The following is a 19,190-nucleotide window of genomic DNA, read 5'->3' as shown; positions in this document are numbered from 1 at the left end:
GGCTGGATGGATGAAAACAGAGCTATTAGAAACAGAGTTTAATCAAAGTGGATTAATGTCATAAGTAGGGTACCTCAGGGCTTTGTCTTTTTGATTTACATCAGTGACATAAATGAGGGAATATTTAATAAATTACTTAAATGTGCAGATCATATTAAGGTATTGGGTGTTACTAGCTGTGAAGAGAATGTAGCTGATTTAGAACACTTAGTGAGTTGGGCAAATAAATGGCAGTTGGGTTTTAATTACAATAAATGCAAGATAATGCATGTGGATTATCATAATTTGAATTAGAAGTATAATTTGGTTGGAAATATCCTTAACAATGCATTTATGAAAGAAAGAGATCTTGGTGTAATAGTCAATCAGTCCAAAATCATCCAAGAAGTGTGCTGTTACTAGTGGTAGGACAAACAGGATTTCAGATTGTATCTACAGAAATACTGAATACAAGTCTAAAGAAGTTATAATTTCTTTGTACAGGTAGCTGGCTAGACCACATTTAGAATATTCTGTTCAGTCTTCGACTCTTTACCATAGGAATGACACCAGATTGTTGGAAAGGGTTCAGGGAAGGGCTACTAGAACATTGCCTAGGAGGAAGTTGTCATATGAGGAGAGGCTGAAATCTCTTAAAAAAAGGAAGAGTTATAGAAAATCTGACTGAGGTGTTATACGAGATATATGTTGATATATGTTAAGACTGAGGGGAATTAATAGTGTTGATGCATCATCTTTTTTCATATTAAACAGGTAAAATAGTAGGGATAGGAGATACAAGTATAGATTTTGGCATGGTAAAGTCATCTTCAGTTACCATTATTAACAGCTAGCTGGCTTTAAAGTGTTTTTTTTTTTTAAGTGGTTTATAGCTTGGAACAGCTGAGATGTACCAACAGATCTCATGTTGTTCCAAAATGTTATGTTCAATACTTGATTAAGTACAGAACACTAACACAAACATTGTAAAATACCAAATACTTCTTCTAAAGTATTAAATAAAATAATAATATATTAGCACAAAACTTGATCCAATAAAATGAAAAAATAATGTACACATATAGGTCTACAGTAAAATACTGAACTGTTGTCAGCAATATTTCTTTCATATTTGTGCTTTGTGAATTAGCCCATATTTTAAAGAAAGTGTCCTCAAAGAAAATTTAACAATTCAATAAATATGTTAAGCAATATCTTTATGTAATACATTTCTTCTGAAAACAATGTGTGGTATTAACATATATCTCATAAAATGCCACCCATTAAGAGCCTTTTAATGCATATACACATAATTTCAAACATCACAAACATAACAGCTTGTTACCAGAAGAATAATATTTGTATACAATTTATTTTTTGTAGATCAACAAAAACACATTTGGAAATTAATAAACTTTAATAAGCATGTTTGTATATCTTCAAAAATACTCTAGTTCATTCTTGCTAAAATTTCTTAAGTTTCTATAGATATTGCTATATTTGCATGAAAATTTTACTTTTTATCTACATGGATATCTTATTTTCTTCTTGTATGTTTCGAGCAAGAAAACAATTCCAAAACAAAAAATTAATCCATAACTTTTATATATTGCATATAAGAAAAACTCACTAAATTACAGAGTATTAGGTGTAGATATAAATATAAAAAAGACAGCAATAATTCTGCTTTACAGAAACATATTACTTTATGTTATAAATATATCATTCATAATTGTTCAGATACACTAAGAATTACATTCAAAAGTAAATTATATGTTATTCAAAATAGAATCAATAACAGGTCTCTGTTAATTTGGTACACAAGCAAATAAACTTCTACAACCTTATTCTAAAATTAATGCTACAGTAGAACCTGTCTAAGGCAAAATTGCATGGGATCAAGTAAAATTTCTGGCTTAAGCAGGTTTTACAGCTTAGACATAGCGAACATGCATTTCCATAATTATATTTAACTTTTGAGCAGAATGTTATACTTGCTTGACTCAAGGAAAATAAGACGTTTATGAATAAAGCTATTATACTGTTGATGTTATATTTATTAGAATAAGAACAAAAATAGACATTCAAAATATACATAAGTACACAAAATCTTAATCAAATTTATTTGAAGAAAGTGTCTAATTTCAATGGTTTTGGTTTTTTTAATGGGCTTTCTCATGTGGTAAAAAGAGAAAGCCAATTATACAGCTTTTTCATGAAGTTCATTTTCTCCCCCTTCATTTCCACATACAATTAGATAGCATTAAAATAGCTTCCCATGTGCAATGAAGTAGGAATTTCTATTTCCTCACTATCTTTTCCATCTCTCACACTGTTACCATCTTGCAATTCTATTGTAGATTTTAAATCAATTTCGTTAGTTTCTGTTAAAACATTCTTGTCAACATTCACAGAATCATCTGCATCAATCTTTTCAATCAGAGTTTGATTTCACTATAATTACCATAACAAACAACTTCTCCATAATCTCTGCCATTATCAAAAATAAATCCACAGTTTTGAAAGCACTTTATTATGCATTCATCTTTTATGCATTTGATTGAATGACTCAGAAATACAACTGCATCTAACACATTAATTTTCATGGTCATTTCAGATGCTGTCTTAGAGTTGTCCATGTTTGCAATAATATGCTGAAGAATCAATTTTCTGTATTTCAGTTTTATACACTCTATAATTCCATTATATAGTGGCTGTAGAATTGATCTCACAGATTGAGGAAGAAAAACTAAACGAACATTTAAAAATTTAACTTTTGGGTGACAAGTTACATTATCTAAGAAAAGTAGAATATTTCTATTTTCTTGTTCCATTTTTTTGTTTAATTTAACTGCAAAAATAATGACAAAGAACAGAATATATTTAACCAATACTTACTGAAACAAAATTTCTAAGAATTTATTAATATTTAAATGAAATTATTAATTACATACAAAATTAATATATCAATCAAAAACATTTTTGATTACTTGAACATTGATTAATGAGGTAGATGAAAGATAGCTTTTCCATCTGTGTTATGCAGGTTCCACCATATAGAGGGTCTTTATAAGAAAAATCTTAAGATAACGCTGCAAAATTTTGATATTTCCAGTTTGTACAGGTTTCTGCCTCAGACAGGTTTTACTGTACTATAATTAACAATTATATACAATATACAAGTATAGAATAAAAATTCCTAATCAAATCATACCAAACACAAGTATAAATACAAAAATGCATGAATGACAACCATGCACAACAAGAGACATTTCATGTGATTCTAAAACTTTTGGACTTATTAAACAATGTCCAAACAGTGAAACCTTTCAAAGAGAAAAAAAAAAGTGGAAGTTTATCAAATATCTGCTACTTGTACATAAATTTAAAGATAATAAGTTTTAACAAACAGTTCAACTGAAACTGTTCTAATGACTACAGCCTCTAAATAAATGTATTTTATACTACAAATGTTCAAAAATAATGTAACAGGAAAAGACAAACTTAATATTTTTAGAAACATTTCACTGAAGAAATGAATAATTAGTGTAAATTTTAATATGATAATAATGACATATTTGCAGGAGACATAAGTGGCAAGTGAGAAACAGGTGTATTGACAAGCTGGTGAGTAAATACAGGTAAGACTAACATACTTATAGAAAAGGTAATTCATAGGCAAGTAAAATTAACAATGTAATGTTTACAATTTAAGATAATGAGTTTTATTTGACTGTAATACAATTAACACAAATGTGCATAAAGCAAAGACCTACCTGTCTCTTAAAATTGTCCAAAGTTCACCACCTAAGCATGATTCCATCAACATGTAAAGATATTTAGAATCCTTGAAGGTTTTGTATAATCTGTAATGAAAAATTATCTCTTGTTGTACATACAAGAAGTAAGGGATATAAATCTTAGTTGTTTTTAGTGTACTAATTTGTAAAGATGGGTTGGTTGGTTGATTTAGTGATTTATGGCATAAAGCAGCTAGGCTATCTGTGCCACATGTCAGGTAAAAAGATAAAAATAAAGTAAATGTAGTAAAATTTATAAAAGGAAATGAAGGTAAAACAAAACAGCATTGAAAAACAGAAAAAGCATAAGACCAATGTTGACACCTATTCTACAATGTTAAGAGAGAAACCAAAGTAAGAGAATAAAGTAAGTAAAATACTTTCTGTAGCATAATGGTAATTATCATAACCTGCCAGAAAGACTAACAGTTAAGTACAAGAACCACCATCAGTCACTTGAAGTTGGCCTTTCCAGTCCTGGTTCTGGGTTATGTGTCATTATGGCCAGTATCAAAATGTAAAGTAATAAAAGTGTTAAAAGACATACAGCAAAATTGTAATAATAACTCGCCAGGACTACTAACGGGTAGTTCAAATGGATAGTTCAAACAGCAGCATTAGTCACCTGAAGTTGGCCTTTCCAGTCCTGGAGTCGAGTTATTTAATTTCATGGCCATTTTCCAGTTTCAAATCGAACTAGAGAGACTGAAACTCTTAAAAAAAACCACAATTAAAAAGGTGTAATGAATAAATATCAAACACTTAAATGACATTAAAAAGATTAAGAGCCACTAAAAAACTAAAAACTTTATCAAGGTGGACAGTGTCACCGTCACCAATAACACTATCTAATGTTATGAACAAACCTTGGGACAGAATATGTTTAAAATAGTGCCGTCGTAATGATGGCAAGAAAGTAAAATGTGGCTTACGGTAAATGAGTGTTACGCAAACTACACACTGGTGCATCAGTTGCAGATAAAAGAAAACGATGAGTTAAAAAACTGTGACCAATGTGTAGTCTAGTTAGAACAACTTCCTCCTTTCGAACCTTATGGAAGCTAAACGGCCAAAGTCCAATATAGGGTTTTATTTTAAAAAGCTTGTTGTCGTCTTCTTCACTCCAAGTTGACTGCCAGCTGGTATGGAGCCGAGCCTTGAATCCAGGACCATTGTCCACATATGGAATAGGCACAGTTGTGATAGTGTCAGAGCAGATAGATTTAGCTGCCATGTCTGCAAGCTCATTCCTGCGAATACCAACGTGGCCTGGTATCCAGAAAAACTGGACAGAAGTAGATGTTAATGAGAAATGGGCCAGTCAGTTTTGAATATCAGTGAGAACAGGGTGTGAGCCAACGTAAAGCAATTCCATGGCCAGTAGAGAACTAAGCAAGTCAGTATAAATAGTGCAGTTTGAGTACTGCTCAGCTTCAATATGATCCAGGGCAAGAGATATGGCGTACAGTTCAGCAGTGAACACATAAGCTGTAGAGGGGATTCTGCGTGCAACCGCCAAACCGCAACAAACCATGGCAGAGCCCACAGAGTCACCTGATTTGGAACCATCCGTATAAATTGGAATGGAAAGATTGTTCAAAAGATGTACAGTAAATAAAAGACGGTACTTCCAGTTGGGAGTATCTGCCTTTCTCAGATGACTTAAAAAAGATCACATTTGGGGACTGTAATAAACAATGGTGGATGGGCTGACCAGTGGATTCTGCAATGTTATCCAAGGACAGACCCAATTCGTCCAATTACGCCTGGACACAAAGGCCAAAAGGAGCAACGACAGATCCCCTGTTCTGAAAAAGTATGGCCCACCAAGGAAGGAAAACACATCCCCAGGTGGGATGCTTTGGTAAGAAACGAAGTTTTGTAGAATATAGTAAAGACAGTTGCAAACGGCAAAGGTGCAGAGAAGGTTCATGAGATTCTACGTATTAGCTCTGAACTGGGGAGGTGCGGAAAGCCCCAGTGCAGAATCAAAGTCCTTGATGATCAATGTGGTCCAGCATCTTTAAGGCCAAGGGTCTGGCAGAGCCATAGACCAGTGATCCACAGTCGAGTTTTGATTGAATAAGAGTACGATATATCTTTAACATGGAACATCCATCTGCTCCCCAATTGGTGGTAGAGAGGACATGAAGGATGTTCAGTGCTCTTGTGCATTTGACCTGTAGCTGCTTTAAATGTGGTATGAAGGTCAGCTTACAATCAAAGATAAGGTCCAAGAACTCGGTCTCAGGGACCACAGGCAGCGAAATTTCACTGATACGAAGTTCAGGATTAGGGTCAATACCCCGTTGGCATCAAAAGTGCATGCAAATGATTTTAGAGAGAGAGAGAAATTAAAGCCATTCACTGTGGTCCACTTCAGTACATGATTGAGGGCAGTTTGTAGTTGCCGTTCAATATATCTCATGTTCGACGACTTTCACATCTCGTGTCAGTCGTCGACACATAGCCCGTGTACAACAGTGAGATGGAGTTGTTCAGTGATGGTATTAATCTTTATACTGAAACGTGTGACACTCAAAACACAGCCCTGAGGGACCCCAAGTTCTTGTAAAAAAGAACGGGAAAGTGTCAAACTCACACAAACTTGGAATCTCCTGTCCATTAAAAATTTTTTAATAAAAATTGGTAATTGGCCATGTAACCCATATATATGGAGGTCTCGCAAAATCCCATACCTCCACGTTATGTCATAAGCCTTCTTAATGTCAAAGAATATTGATACAAGACGTTGTCGTTTGAGAAAGGCTTGATTGACGTTTCTAGTCTAATTAGGTGGTCCATGGTGAAGTGCTGTCCCCAGAACCCACACTGGGTGGGCAAGAGGAGGTTGTTTGATTCGAGGAACCAAACAAGACTAGCATTAACCATCCTCTCTAAGGTCTTACAGAGACAGCTTGTCAAAGCAATTTGATGGTAGTTTGAAGGAAACTTTGGATTATTCCCAGGCTTAGAGAAAGGTAAGATAATAGCCTGGCACCAAGCATTAGGAAAAACATTATCCTGCCAGATCCGGTTAAAAGCACTGAAAAGAATATCAAGAGAAGCAGGAGATAGATGGTGCAGCATGTCATGGTGTACATCATCTGGTCCATCAGATGTACTGCCAGAACAATGATGGGCCACTTTCAGTTCCACCAGTGTAAAGGTACGATTATAGTCAAAGATATAGTCAGTTTGAAAGGAACGAGGTAAATGCTCTGCCCAAGTCTTGATAGCCATGAAGGTGGAGGAACAAATAGAAGTGCTAGATACCTGGCAAAAGCTTTCACCTAGAGTATCAGCAATGCTCGGACATCAGCTACTTCTAGGCAATCAGAGAGTAAGATCGAGAGGGGGCAGAATAGTAGTGCCCACTGACCTTACGACCCTGTCCCATATGACCTTGGAACTGGTGGTAGAAAATTAACTAGTTGTGAACTTAATCCAAGATTCTTTCTGGCTTTGATGTCCCACCCACCTAGCATGTGCACAGGCCCGCTGGAAAGGGATGAGGTTTGAAAGTGTGGGATATCTAAGGAAAGTATCCCAGGCCCGTTTTTGAGACTTCCATGCCATGTGGCAGGCAGAATTCCACCATGGATGAGGATTCAGAGGAAAACGTGTCAAGGTTTTAGGAATACACAGAGCAGCTGATTGTACAATACAGTCAGTTATTGCTGCCACACGGTCATCTATTGATGGCTGACATACGATGGCAGGATCAAGTTCTGCGAGAGCAATGAAAATGAACCAGTCTGCCTGATCCAGCTTCCACCGGAGCACAGGGGTAATGTGGCATCGACCACGGCTAGTATCTCTCAAAAGTATAGGAAAATGATCACTGCCTAGTGGATCATTGTCAACCCTCCATGAAAAATGGGAGAATAATGAAGGGGAGCAATCCAAGAGATCAATAGTGGTAACGGACTGACTAGGTGCGTGAAAATAAGTGGAAGAAGCAGTATTGAAAAGAGAAGGGTTGTGATCAAAGAGCATATGCTCTACAGAGTGACCCCTCCTATCAATAACAGCACTTCCCCAGAGGGATGATGTCCATGAATGTCCCTCATGATTAGAAAAGGAAACAGCAACTGTTCAACGAGAGCATCAAGGTCTGATTGATCATATGTCTCTCCAGGTAGCAGGTAGAGAGAACAAACAGTGATTGTATGACCAAAGGAAACACAAATGGCTAAGGCTTCCAAGGGTGTGTTGAGTGACAAAGACAGAGTGGGCACATGCTGATCAACCAACAGTGCCACCCCTCCATGTACTTGTCCATCACACAGCCTGTCATTTCTGTACTGAGAAAACTGTCAAAAGGTGACTGTATCGGCAGGTTTCAGAAATGTTTCTTGTAAGGAAAAAAAATACAGGATGGTAGGAAGCAATCAGTGTTTTGTGTCATCCAGATTAGAACGTAAACCTCGACAGTTCCATTGTATCAAGGTGGCCATTTTTAATGATGCATAGGCGAAGTAGCTGGAGAACCCTTTTGTTTAAGACCACGTCTTTTTTCCTTACTGTCCTTATTCAGAGGAGATCTAACACCCTCCATGAATCCTGCCCTGGGTCGATTGGACAGGTCTTTGTTGTTTCAAGGGGATTCCAATGACTGAGGACGTGAACAAATGATTGTTTTGCATCTTGGGGTGGGAGAAAAAGATGTATCTGAAGAAATGCCTGTATTTGAAACCAAAGAATGTAGATCTTGGGGTTTGTGGGAATGTATAGGAGGAACAGAGATAGGTGAAGAAGTTGATTCATCAACTCTTTTAACCATGGAGGTCAAAAGCCTTTTCAATTGTTTTGAGAATGATTCTCTTGAAGGCACAGAGAGATCTGTCTGCACTCCCACTGTAGTTGTGGAAGTGAAGCAGCATAGGTCCAAGGTGAAGTGGTGGACAGCAATTTCCGAGCCTCAGGATAACTAATGTTACGAGTCATTTTTAAACGCTGCACCTCTTTTTCCTCCAACCATTTAGGACAAAAACAAAAGTAGGAAGGATGAGAACCATTGCAGTTGACACAATGGTATCGTGGTCCTTGCCACCACAACGAGCACATGTCGGGGAACCACAACATGATGTCTTTGAGTTGCCAAACCTCTGACATTGGAAACATTGGAGAGGGTTTAGAATGTACGGCCATACCCTGCAATTTAGATAACCTGCCTTGATGGTGGCAGGTGCACTGGTGATGTAAATGTCAAAATGATGATATTTGTCAGCAGTGTAACTCCATCTTTGCAATTGGAGATGTGCATCACTGCAGAAACTCCTTGGGTGGAGAAACCAGCGAGAATCTCTGACTTAGGGATGTTCTTCAAATCCCTCTCAACAATAACTCCTCATGATGAATTCAAGGTAGCATGAGGGGTAACCTCAATAGGTACATTCCAAATTGCCTTTGAATTCAAGGAGTTCACTGTGTCAGGATGTGGATGTTTCAACCAATATGTCTCCAGATTGAAGCTTATTTACTGACTTTGGAGAGCCAGCAAGTCCCTCCAGTCCCTTCTGAATAAAAAAGGGGGCATTTGCCCTAAAGGTATATCTGAAAGAGAATATAGGATGAGAAAATGAGGTACAACTGGTGGTACAGATGTTGAAGATTGCTGATCAAAGTCTTCAAGACATGGTCGTTTACCTCTTGACTGTTTTTCAGTATTTTATTTAAATTGTTATTTGGAGGATTCATAGGAAAAAAAGAAAATTTTGGTGCCCACTGACCCCACCCACCATGGAGCCCTACAAGCAGATGCACTACAATGTCAAGCAAGGACACTGCAGCAACACCAGGGTTTTGCGAACACTATACCCAAACACCAGCATCAGACACAATGTCCACAACACCTGTTGAGAACTTCCAACACTGGTACTTGGTTGACTCTAGCCCAAGTGGACCAGCCAATTGACCCAAAGGGGGCCACCTAAAGGCTGCCCGTCTACAGGAATTCAAGGCCAAAGTTCTGTGTTAGGGTTGGACCCCTCAACCACCAGGATCCTCTCCTCCCCTTCACAGATCACCACACACAGCAAACATGTGGGTGGATGTTTAGATCCCAGAAAAGGTAACCTGAAAGAACAGTACCTTCCCTGGGAGGTTCCCTCACCATGTACAGGAATCCACACCAAGGGGGATTTGTAAAGAAAAAACATGTATGACTCTTAATAAAATTAGTTTTAACTTTCTTCAAATATTTCTAGTAGTGTGCAGTAACAAACTTACACAACACTGCTGTCATTTAAAGAGAAATTCTTCTTTGAACCAATACAAATTTAGTAACTTAGCAAAAAAAATGTAGTTTCATGAGTAATATTCTTTCCCAATATTACATACACTTTTTAATTAATAGATTAAACTAAATAAAACTGAAATCTGGTTTGGACTATGTTAAAATATACTCATGTAATAGTGTGTTTGTGAACATGTTGGTTGGCATTTATTGGTGCAACTGGGCTATCTGACCAAAACAACAAGTAAAACTAAAATCATTGTAAACTGCAAAAAATTAATCAAGGTAAAACTAACTAAAAAAAATTCAAAAAGCAGGTAAAAAACTGAAATAGAAATAAAAAGACAAATGGTCCTTAAAAATTTAAAAATACAGGTAAGGTGAACAGTGTCACCATCTCCAATGACACCGTTCAGCATCAGGGATAAACCCACAGAAAAAAAACTGTCTAAATTGGTGCTGTCATGCAACCATTGAACCACAATAAACCATGGCAGAGCCTATACAGTCACCTGATTTCAAACCATCCATATAAGTTGGAATGGAAGAATGGTTCAAAAGACAGCACATTCAACTGGGAGTACCTGCCTTCCTAAGTTGACTCAAAAAAGTCAAGTGGTAAAAGCCATGGTGTGATGGGCTGACCAATGAAAATAGCTACATCATCCAAGAACAGACCCAATTGATCCAGCTGGATCTGAACACAAAGGCCAAAAGGAAAAATGGCAGACCTTGTATTCTAAAAAAGCATAGCCCACTGAGGAAGGAAGACACAAAGCCAAATAGGATGCTGTGGTAAAAATCAAACTTTTGAAACATATAGTAAATAAAGCTGCAAGTAGTAGAAGTGAAGAGGTGGATAATGAGATTTGGTGTACAAGCTATGGACTAGAAAAGTGCTGAAAGCCGCTATGCAGAGTTGAAGCCCCAGATGGTGAATGGGGTCCAACATTTTCAATGAAAAAGTCCTGGCAGATCTGTAGTCCAGAAACCTGCATCCAGTTTTGATTGAACTGGAGCACAATATATCTTTAGCATAAAACATCTATCCACTCCTCGAGAGGTGGAAGAAAGGACATAGAAGATGTTAAGTGTCCTTGTATACTTGACAAGAGGCTGCTAAATGTGGAAAATAAAGGTCTGCTTATAGTCAAAAGTGGATGCAAATTTTTGTAGAGAAAAAAAAACTGTTTGCTGTGATCTACTTCAACAGATGATTGAGGGCAACCTGAAGCTGCTACTCAATAAACCTTATGCTTGATGACTGACATGCAGTCATTTTCCAATTATCTGTTTTTGTTTCTTTCAGTTTTACTATTATGTTTTTGATGGATTGGGGTCTGCATAATGAATAGAATAAAGGGTTAGTGCACACTGACCCCTCTCATCATGAAGCCCTAAGAAAGGATGCACTACAATGCAAAACAAGGTCACTGCAGTAACACCACAGTTTTGTGAGTAGCATTCCCAAATGCCAGCATTAGATACAATGTCCACAACATCCATTGTGGATATCTAACACTGGTAGTCAGTTGACCCTAGCCCAACAGGTCCAGCTGATTGTCCCTGGGGAAGGAGGGGCATCCCAAGGCCACCCATTTACAGGAATGTAAGGCCAAAGTGGCATGTTGGGGTTAGCCCCTAAACCACCAGGGTCCTCTTCTGGATCATTACACATGGTAAAGACATGGGTGGATGTTCATATGCTAGAGGAGGTGAAGAGAAAGTATAGAACCTTCAATGGGAGGTCCCCTCACCATATACAGGAATCCACCACAAAGGGTTATAAACATGTATGCAAAAGTCTAATAGATTACTTAAAGACTTGTTGCACACTATTAAGTTGTCAAGAAATAGGTGTTGGAATTCTAATGGTGAGACTTAGAATCTGAATAATGAGTAACTTATAGTTGGGTGGTTGGTTTAATTCAACGTTTGTCACTTACAAGATGTCTTAATTGTCTCCTGTTTCAACTCCACTCAGAGTTAATTTCACAACCCCCAAGGCAGCATGAACAAGAAGGACTTTCACTTGATTTTCCTCTATGACTTTAAACTTGGATGAAAAGCTACCAAAACTACACAGAACATCAACCAGGCATTCAACCATGGATCTGTTATTGAATGTACAGTTCAACATTGGTTTCAAAGGTTTCAACATGGAGATGAAAGTCTTAAAGACCATGAACGTTGTGGAAGGAAGCAATACTTAGATGAAAACACAATAAGGAATGCAGTTGAGACAGATCCTTGCACAATGATAAATGAACTTGCAGAAAAGCTAGGCACAAGCAAATAAAGCATTGTTAACCAACTGAGTGTGATTGGGAAGACAAAAAAGTTGAATAAGGGAGTTTCACATGAGCTGACTGAAAATCACCAAAATTTGTATTATGAGACCTGCTCTATGCTGCTATTGCAGAACCAAAATGATCCATTTCTTGAATGGATAGTGACATGTGATGAAAAGTGGGTTCTGTACAACAATCAAAATGATCTGCACAATGGCTCAATTGCAAATCAGCCCCAAAGCATTTCTCAAATTCTAAGTATCACCAAAGAAAAGTCATGGTGACTGTATGATGAACTGTGGCCAGCATCATTCCTAGAACTTTGTGAATCAAGGGAAACCAATTACAGTGAAAAAATACTGTCAAGAATTGGCCAAAATGCATCAAACATTGCATGACAAGCAACCAGCTCTGATGAATCAAAAAGGCCCTCTTCTTCTTCATGACAATGTGTCAAGGATGATGCTCCAAAATTTGAATGAATTGGCAATCAAGGTTTTGCTTCATTCACCTTATTCCCCAGACTTTTCCCCTATAGATTTTCATTTTTTCAAGCACTTTTACAACTTTTTGAACAATAAACACTTTCAAAACCAAGCAGCTACAGAAGAATTTTTCAGGGAGTTCATTGACCATAGGTAACTCCGATTTCTACAGCAGGGGCATAAATAGCATCGTTACACAGCGGAAAAATTGTGTTGAAGCAAATGGTGCTTACTTTGATTAAAGCATTTTTTACAACACTGGTTTATACTTTTTCAAATTTTGCAGTTCAAACAGAAAACCTAGAACTTCTTTTCTTAACTTGATGAGGAAAAACATATTAATTCATAAAAAATAGAGTTTATGATAGCTTAAACATGGTACCTAGTGCTCATAATGTTGTGCCTTCAGAAAACTGTTGTATAATTGAGAATTTCTTCCAAAAATATCAATCTTAAATTTAGTTCCCCTAATTTAAATATCTTAGATTATATTTAATTGGAACATGTTCAAACAGGTATTTTTGTTATTAACACTACAAAGCAATGGCCTTAATAGCAAAGTTTAGTACTTAAAATAATTAAAAAATATAAACTACCTCAAACAGATGTGAAGTGGCATGTCTAAGCATTCAAAAGTTTGACTACTATAAAAATAAAGTTTAGCAGTTTAAGATATATGATATAGTATTATAATTGAAATGCAATATTACTTCACTATAAAGTCACAATTTGTCTCTTCCATTATGATTTTTTCTGACAAGATATGTTGCTGCTGCCGTGTCTCTACTATCTGTGCTTTCTTCATCACCTTCAAAGCAAAAGACCTAGAAGAATTGTTGGATATTTGGACCTGAAATAAAGCAACATACAAAAGGAGTAAATTTATATTAAAAATTATGCAAGAAAACTTCACTACATTCAACAATAGGTTATTTTAACCTATAATAACTTATTTAAAATTGTAAATAATCAGACATCAAAAAATGACAACAAAAAGTAGGAAGTATCACAAGCGACTGTTGCCACCATCTACAAATGTACAATATACCTATGTAAATATATGACTGGTGATGTATAATTTGCAATATACTGCCAGTTTACAACCATGTCTGTGGTATTTAAAATTAAAATTGAAAGACTTGTATAAAGCAACAAAAAATCTTTGTTGTATGTCAAAAAAAAAGTGTCAAGCTTTACTGAAACACTGGTCAGCTTCTGAACTATAGTGTAACTTTTGGAACTGGAGCTAATAAAAAAAATGGAGAATTATGTATGTATTCCTATTACAACCAGTATGCACCTTTCAGGTGTCAAATATACACCTACTTATCATATTTCAAAATTTAAGTAAAAATATTAGTTCTATCTCCATTCCAACAATTTTCACTTAAACATATTTAAAAATTAATATTTTTTTCATTATTTAGGGAAATTTGTAAAGAAAAATACTAAATGTTAAATTGCTTCACAGATATGAAAACTTTTACCTACATAGAATGTATAAATATCGGTTCAGTTAGAATACTTACGTCAATTTCATAGCACAGGTTGATTCAGTATTTCAATTTGATACAGAAAAAAACAAAGGGATATCAGTGCCATCCTTCTAATTCAGAAAGGGCTAATGCGACCAGAATGGATCATGTATATACTACTCTGTCAGATTAGACCAAAGTCCTAGATCAGTATTCCATAATTCTAGATTACGTACATCAGTTATCATTACCACTTTTGCTTATTCAGTAAAAAGTTAACTCATGACTAATACTAAGTTGTAAAAAAACCTCTACTCCAAGATCTTTACTGCTAGGTATGACATAGAAAGTGCAGCCAAGAAAATATCACCTTTATAAAATTGCCATAAATCTCAGCTAGACATGAGGAATTATGCAAATTTATTACCACTGAAGTCCTGTTCACAAATTTCACTTCACGCACACACACAGAAATAAATTATCTAAAACATGTAATCAAATATATTTTCACTCAAGTTATATATACAATGATAAAATATAAAATATAGTAGGTTTTCACCTGTTATACATCCATGAGATTTACAAAACACATTGTAATTAAATCTAAAACTTCATTTTATATGCATTGTATTCTAAAAGTAACAACTGGAAAAAAGGCAATATTATTTTAGCTACCATAAATCTTACTAGCTTTCCTAAGTATAAGCATCAATGAATATTAAGTATGATTTATGCCAAAACAAAGCATAATTTCACATTTTGAGTATACAAAATTAACAGACACATTTTGTTACATTTTTTATGTTAACATGAGTACAGACAGGTTATACTATTACAATTTAAATCATTGTTTCTCAGGTAATCTTATTTATGATCAAAACACTTGATCATACATGTACTTGTGGGACTCAAAGATAACTTATAAATAAACATAATCAATAATATGCCATACATTATAGTTATAGAAACTAAATGTAAAGTTCACAGTAAAATGTTTTCGATATCAATGCAAGGTATTAGTAACTAATGTGCTTTTTTTTTTATTTCACTTTAGATAAAAAATTATAAAAACAACATATATTAAATGATTTAATTTAGTTATTTTTAGGTATTTAAAAACATGTTGGTCATACCAGAAGTGCCATTATTCTAATGCTTACATTGGCACAGTTTATTTTTGCTCTTTTATAGGAAAATTGTAAACATTTAAATCCCAAAATGAAAAATGAAATATAATGCAAATTATTTTCATGATAATAAGTTTGATTTATATTAAGAGACAACAAGGACAGTGATTATAGAAGAATTATCTACTCCATACATATAGGCAAGTCAAAACATTGTAACTGAAAATGGATGACTCAGTACGTTTTGATGAAATATGATATTTCATCATCCAACATAGAAGAGTAAGCCTGTCGTTTTTGTTAATTTTTTCACAGATAATTGAGTTTCATTGTTCAGAAGGTTCTATACCTCTTTTACTTTAATACACATACACATATACATGTAATTAAATCAATAACCATAGGTAGGAATTTATAAAGCTTCTTATAATAAGACAAATGAACCAGAAAAGGACACTGAAGAGTAGCACAGGCTTCTAAGTTAATTGTTCAAAGCAAAATGGTTCTTGCTGAATGATGATTCATCACTGAAGCCCTTTTCACTGTAATAATATTGGTAAAGTGTTTTCTTTTTAGCATACTTTAACTGATTACATAAAATCAATCCACATGCTTTACAATAGAAGATATAAAATAAGCAATGCATGGTATAAATATATAATGCTTGTATCTAAGTTTTAAAGGATATCAAATATTTACATTTCCCACTCAAGTTACAAAATAAATAGATTATAGCTAAACCAGTGTTACTTTCACATCATTCAGACATTTTAAAGCAACACTATTCTGTGTAATTTAAAGATCTGTAACTGCTAATCATTCAGTAAATTCAAAATAAATTGGAAATACATCTTTTAATACTGTGAAGAAAAATCTGTTTAATAATTATTCCAAAATGACTACTAATATATGCATGAAAAATATAATACAAATACAAATATTCAACCTTATCTAAAAACACCCTTCATTTACAATTTACTCTTACAATATTTTGAATTACACTATAAAAATATATCCTTTATTTATCTCTCTTATATTGCTGTTCTTGAAATTGAATTTTTTCATACCAAAAAGAGCATTTACTCTATTAACCAAAAAAAACAAAAAAAAAAACTAGATGGCATATTATTTTATGCTTTATTAAGGAAATGCTTCCTAAGAGATATATCCATATTAACATTGATACATTTCATCATAAAAAGAACCTGCCTAGCAATGAAATATTACTATTTTCTTTATACAAAAAACAACAACATTCAAACTTCACAGTAATCAAATATTTTTTCTGCAAAAACAGTTTATTGTTCACAAACTGTTTGTGTTTATTAATTCATTCATAAATAAAACTTTAGTATACAAAACCATTTTGGAACCTTATCTCTTTTTTAAAGTAATAAAATTGTTTAAAAGGGTTTCATTTTTAAATCAAGTAGCAATAAGTATTCACGTTTTTTAAAATATTTTTAGTAACTGAAAATAATTTATATTCTAAATAACTATTTAGTTATGTTCTATTTGTTTAGTTTCAATATTGATTAAAAATTCTCAAGTAAAAATTATAATTTCATAAGATAAAACTTACCTAGTTATTTTAGGTGCGTTTGATGAGCTAAAATTAAATTTTTTTTTTTTTTTTTTTATAAATTTCTAACAAAATAACTAAATTTGTTTTTATTTTGCATCAATCTGCTAATTTTTTCTTGTAACATCATACTGGGTGTAGCTTTACTTAATTTTCATACTTTCTGAGTAACTGTTATTATAAATAGCCTTTTCTAATTAAATTTTTTAAGAGCTTGTATTAGTTCCTTTTAGTCATTTATTTATAGCCTCTTTTCAAACTATCAAAGTAAATAACTAGAAAAAAATGTGAAGGTTATCTTTCAGAAAAGAAAATATTGTTTAAAAACTACTGTAGTAATTTATTTACTTGGCAACGTTTTGAACAAACAATTTTTTCCAAGACAAAAACAAACCCGTTGGCTCAGTAACTTCAGAGAATGTAAACATTGTAAAGATAAATATGTTGAATAAATGTTCTAAAACAACCAAGAAAAATGCAAAAGAGATATAATGCATATGCAACAAAGTTCTTTCTATGGTGAAATGCATCAATGTTAACATAGAGATATCGCCAAGAAAGCATTTTCTCAATAAAAGCACACGATGAGATGCCAACTAGTCTTCATATTCTAAATCTACTTTTTTAATAGAATTAATATTTTTAATAGTGTAAAAATTTCAATTTGAAGAACAACTAAACATAAAACAGATAAAAAAGGATATATTTTGACAGCTCATTTCAAAGTATTATAAAAAAAGAAATTTCTATAACTTTATCAATTACTGAATAATTTCAAAAGAGGCACCCATCATATATCTGCATGCATAAGGGCTTGAACTAATAAATTAAATCATGAATTTGTATTTTGGTTGTTTTACCAATTAGTTCACACATTTTTAAAATATAATGCATAACAACAGCTTTCTTTTCACTTACTAGCTCAACTCGTCCAAAGCCTCCAATTCCTAATGTCGCTACCAGTCTAAGGTTAGTCAATTTAAGATCTGCAAACTCTTGGTTAATCCTGAAAATTATAGCATTTCCTGTCAAAATTACTATCTAATGTATAATTTGTTTTTATCTAATTCACACAACAAAAACTCATTGGTAATTAATTGATTGAAAATCTTAGCACCTTGATCTCTTTAATAAATGCTTTTGTGAAAGGGAATAAAAAGAAAGAGAAAGAAATCATTTCTGGCAGTAACACAAATATATATACTCATTATGAATTTGTATATCTTGGTACAAAACAAAATATCTTCTTTCCATTTCTTTGTTCTGTTAATGTTGCAGGAGATGATGAATGCATCATTACATATGAAAGATTTCTGAAGGACTACAATTATAACTAAAACTAGCCCAGAACTATATGCATGAAAGAAACATCTATATGCAATGAAGTTTTGTACTCTTAAAAAACTAGGTATTCTAACAGTGTATATATTTCTCTGGTAAGTAGCACTGAAATACTAAAGCCTTCCTTTTTTCCATAGGAATATTCATTTTTTTCAACTAGCAAAAATGCTTTTAAATTGCTTTTTCTATTGCTCATCTGAGAATAACTTTCTGAACAAGTTTCTACATTAATATACCATAAAGGTTCAGATAAAATATAACTACAAGTGTTCATAAATTATATCACAAAATTCCCATGTTATTTCATGTACTTAAAAACAGCTACTCAAATGAAAATGTTTTTGTGAGACAAAGCAAATAAGTATTGTAATACAAACTATAAGATGAAAGTTTGTTCGAATTTTCATGCAAAGCTACACAAGGGCTATTTGTGCAAGATGAAAGTAATAAGTAAGCTGCTTGATTCTGAATTTTAATACTCAATTATCAGTGTTTACACTCATTTATAATAAAAAGGAATATTTATTATTTATTTCAATATATTCATGGAATGAAGAATAAAATCAAAATGATATCAATGCACAGATGTTTTAAGGTTGATTTTTTTTTTCATATGCAGTAAAATATGTAAAGTAATTCATTGGACATAATGCAAGCATGTCTTAATATTTAAAAAAGTATTTGACTACATGCATGTGGATTTGTTTTGTTGTTTTTCAAATATTTTATTCTATCACTCACAGAAACAATGTTTATATTTACCATAAATACATTATACAGTTTTCAATATAAAAACTATTATGCAAAAATAGAAACCCTGTAATAAACAGTCCATAACTAAGATAAACCAATGAATTAAGTGTATTAAC

The 19,190-nt window shown here is 33.7% G+C and overlaps 1 protein-coding gene across 4 annotated transcripts in view; it reads right to left on the bottom strand.

The window, feature by feature from the left end:
• LOC143252918 (cGMP-dependent protein kinase, isozyme 2 forms cD4/T1/T3A/T3B-like) overlaps positions 1–19,190 on the bottom strand; it is a 132,529-nt gene that overhangs the window by 21,979 nt on the left and 91,360 nt on the right. For all 4 annotated transcript variants that reach the window (XM_076505783.1, XM_076505784.1, XM_076505786.1 and 1 more), the window contains exons 11-13: positions 17,899–17,986; positions 13,507–13,646; positions 3,756–3,845 (exon numbers count right to left, since the gene is read on the bottom strand). In XM_076505783.1, coding sequence (XP_076361898.1) covers positions 3,756–3,845; positions 13,507–13,646; positions 17,899–17,986 — 318 coding nt within the window. The remainder of the gene's footprint in view (positions 1–3,755; positions 3,846–13,506; positions 13,647–17,898; positions 17,987–19,190) is intronic.

This window comes from Tachypleus tridentatus, chromosome 6 (genome assembly GCF_004210375.1).
Source record: "Tachypleus tridentatus isolate NWPU-2018 chromosome 6, ASM421037v1, whole genome shotgun sequence".
Lineage (NCBI taxonomy): Eukaryota > Metazoa > Arthropoda > Merostomata > Xiphosura > Limulidae > Tachypleus > Tachypleus tridentatus.
This window is presented reverse-complemented; position numbering and strand designations above follow the sequence as displayed.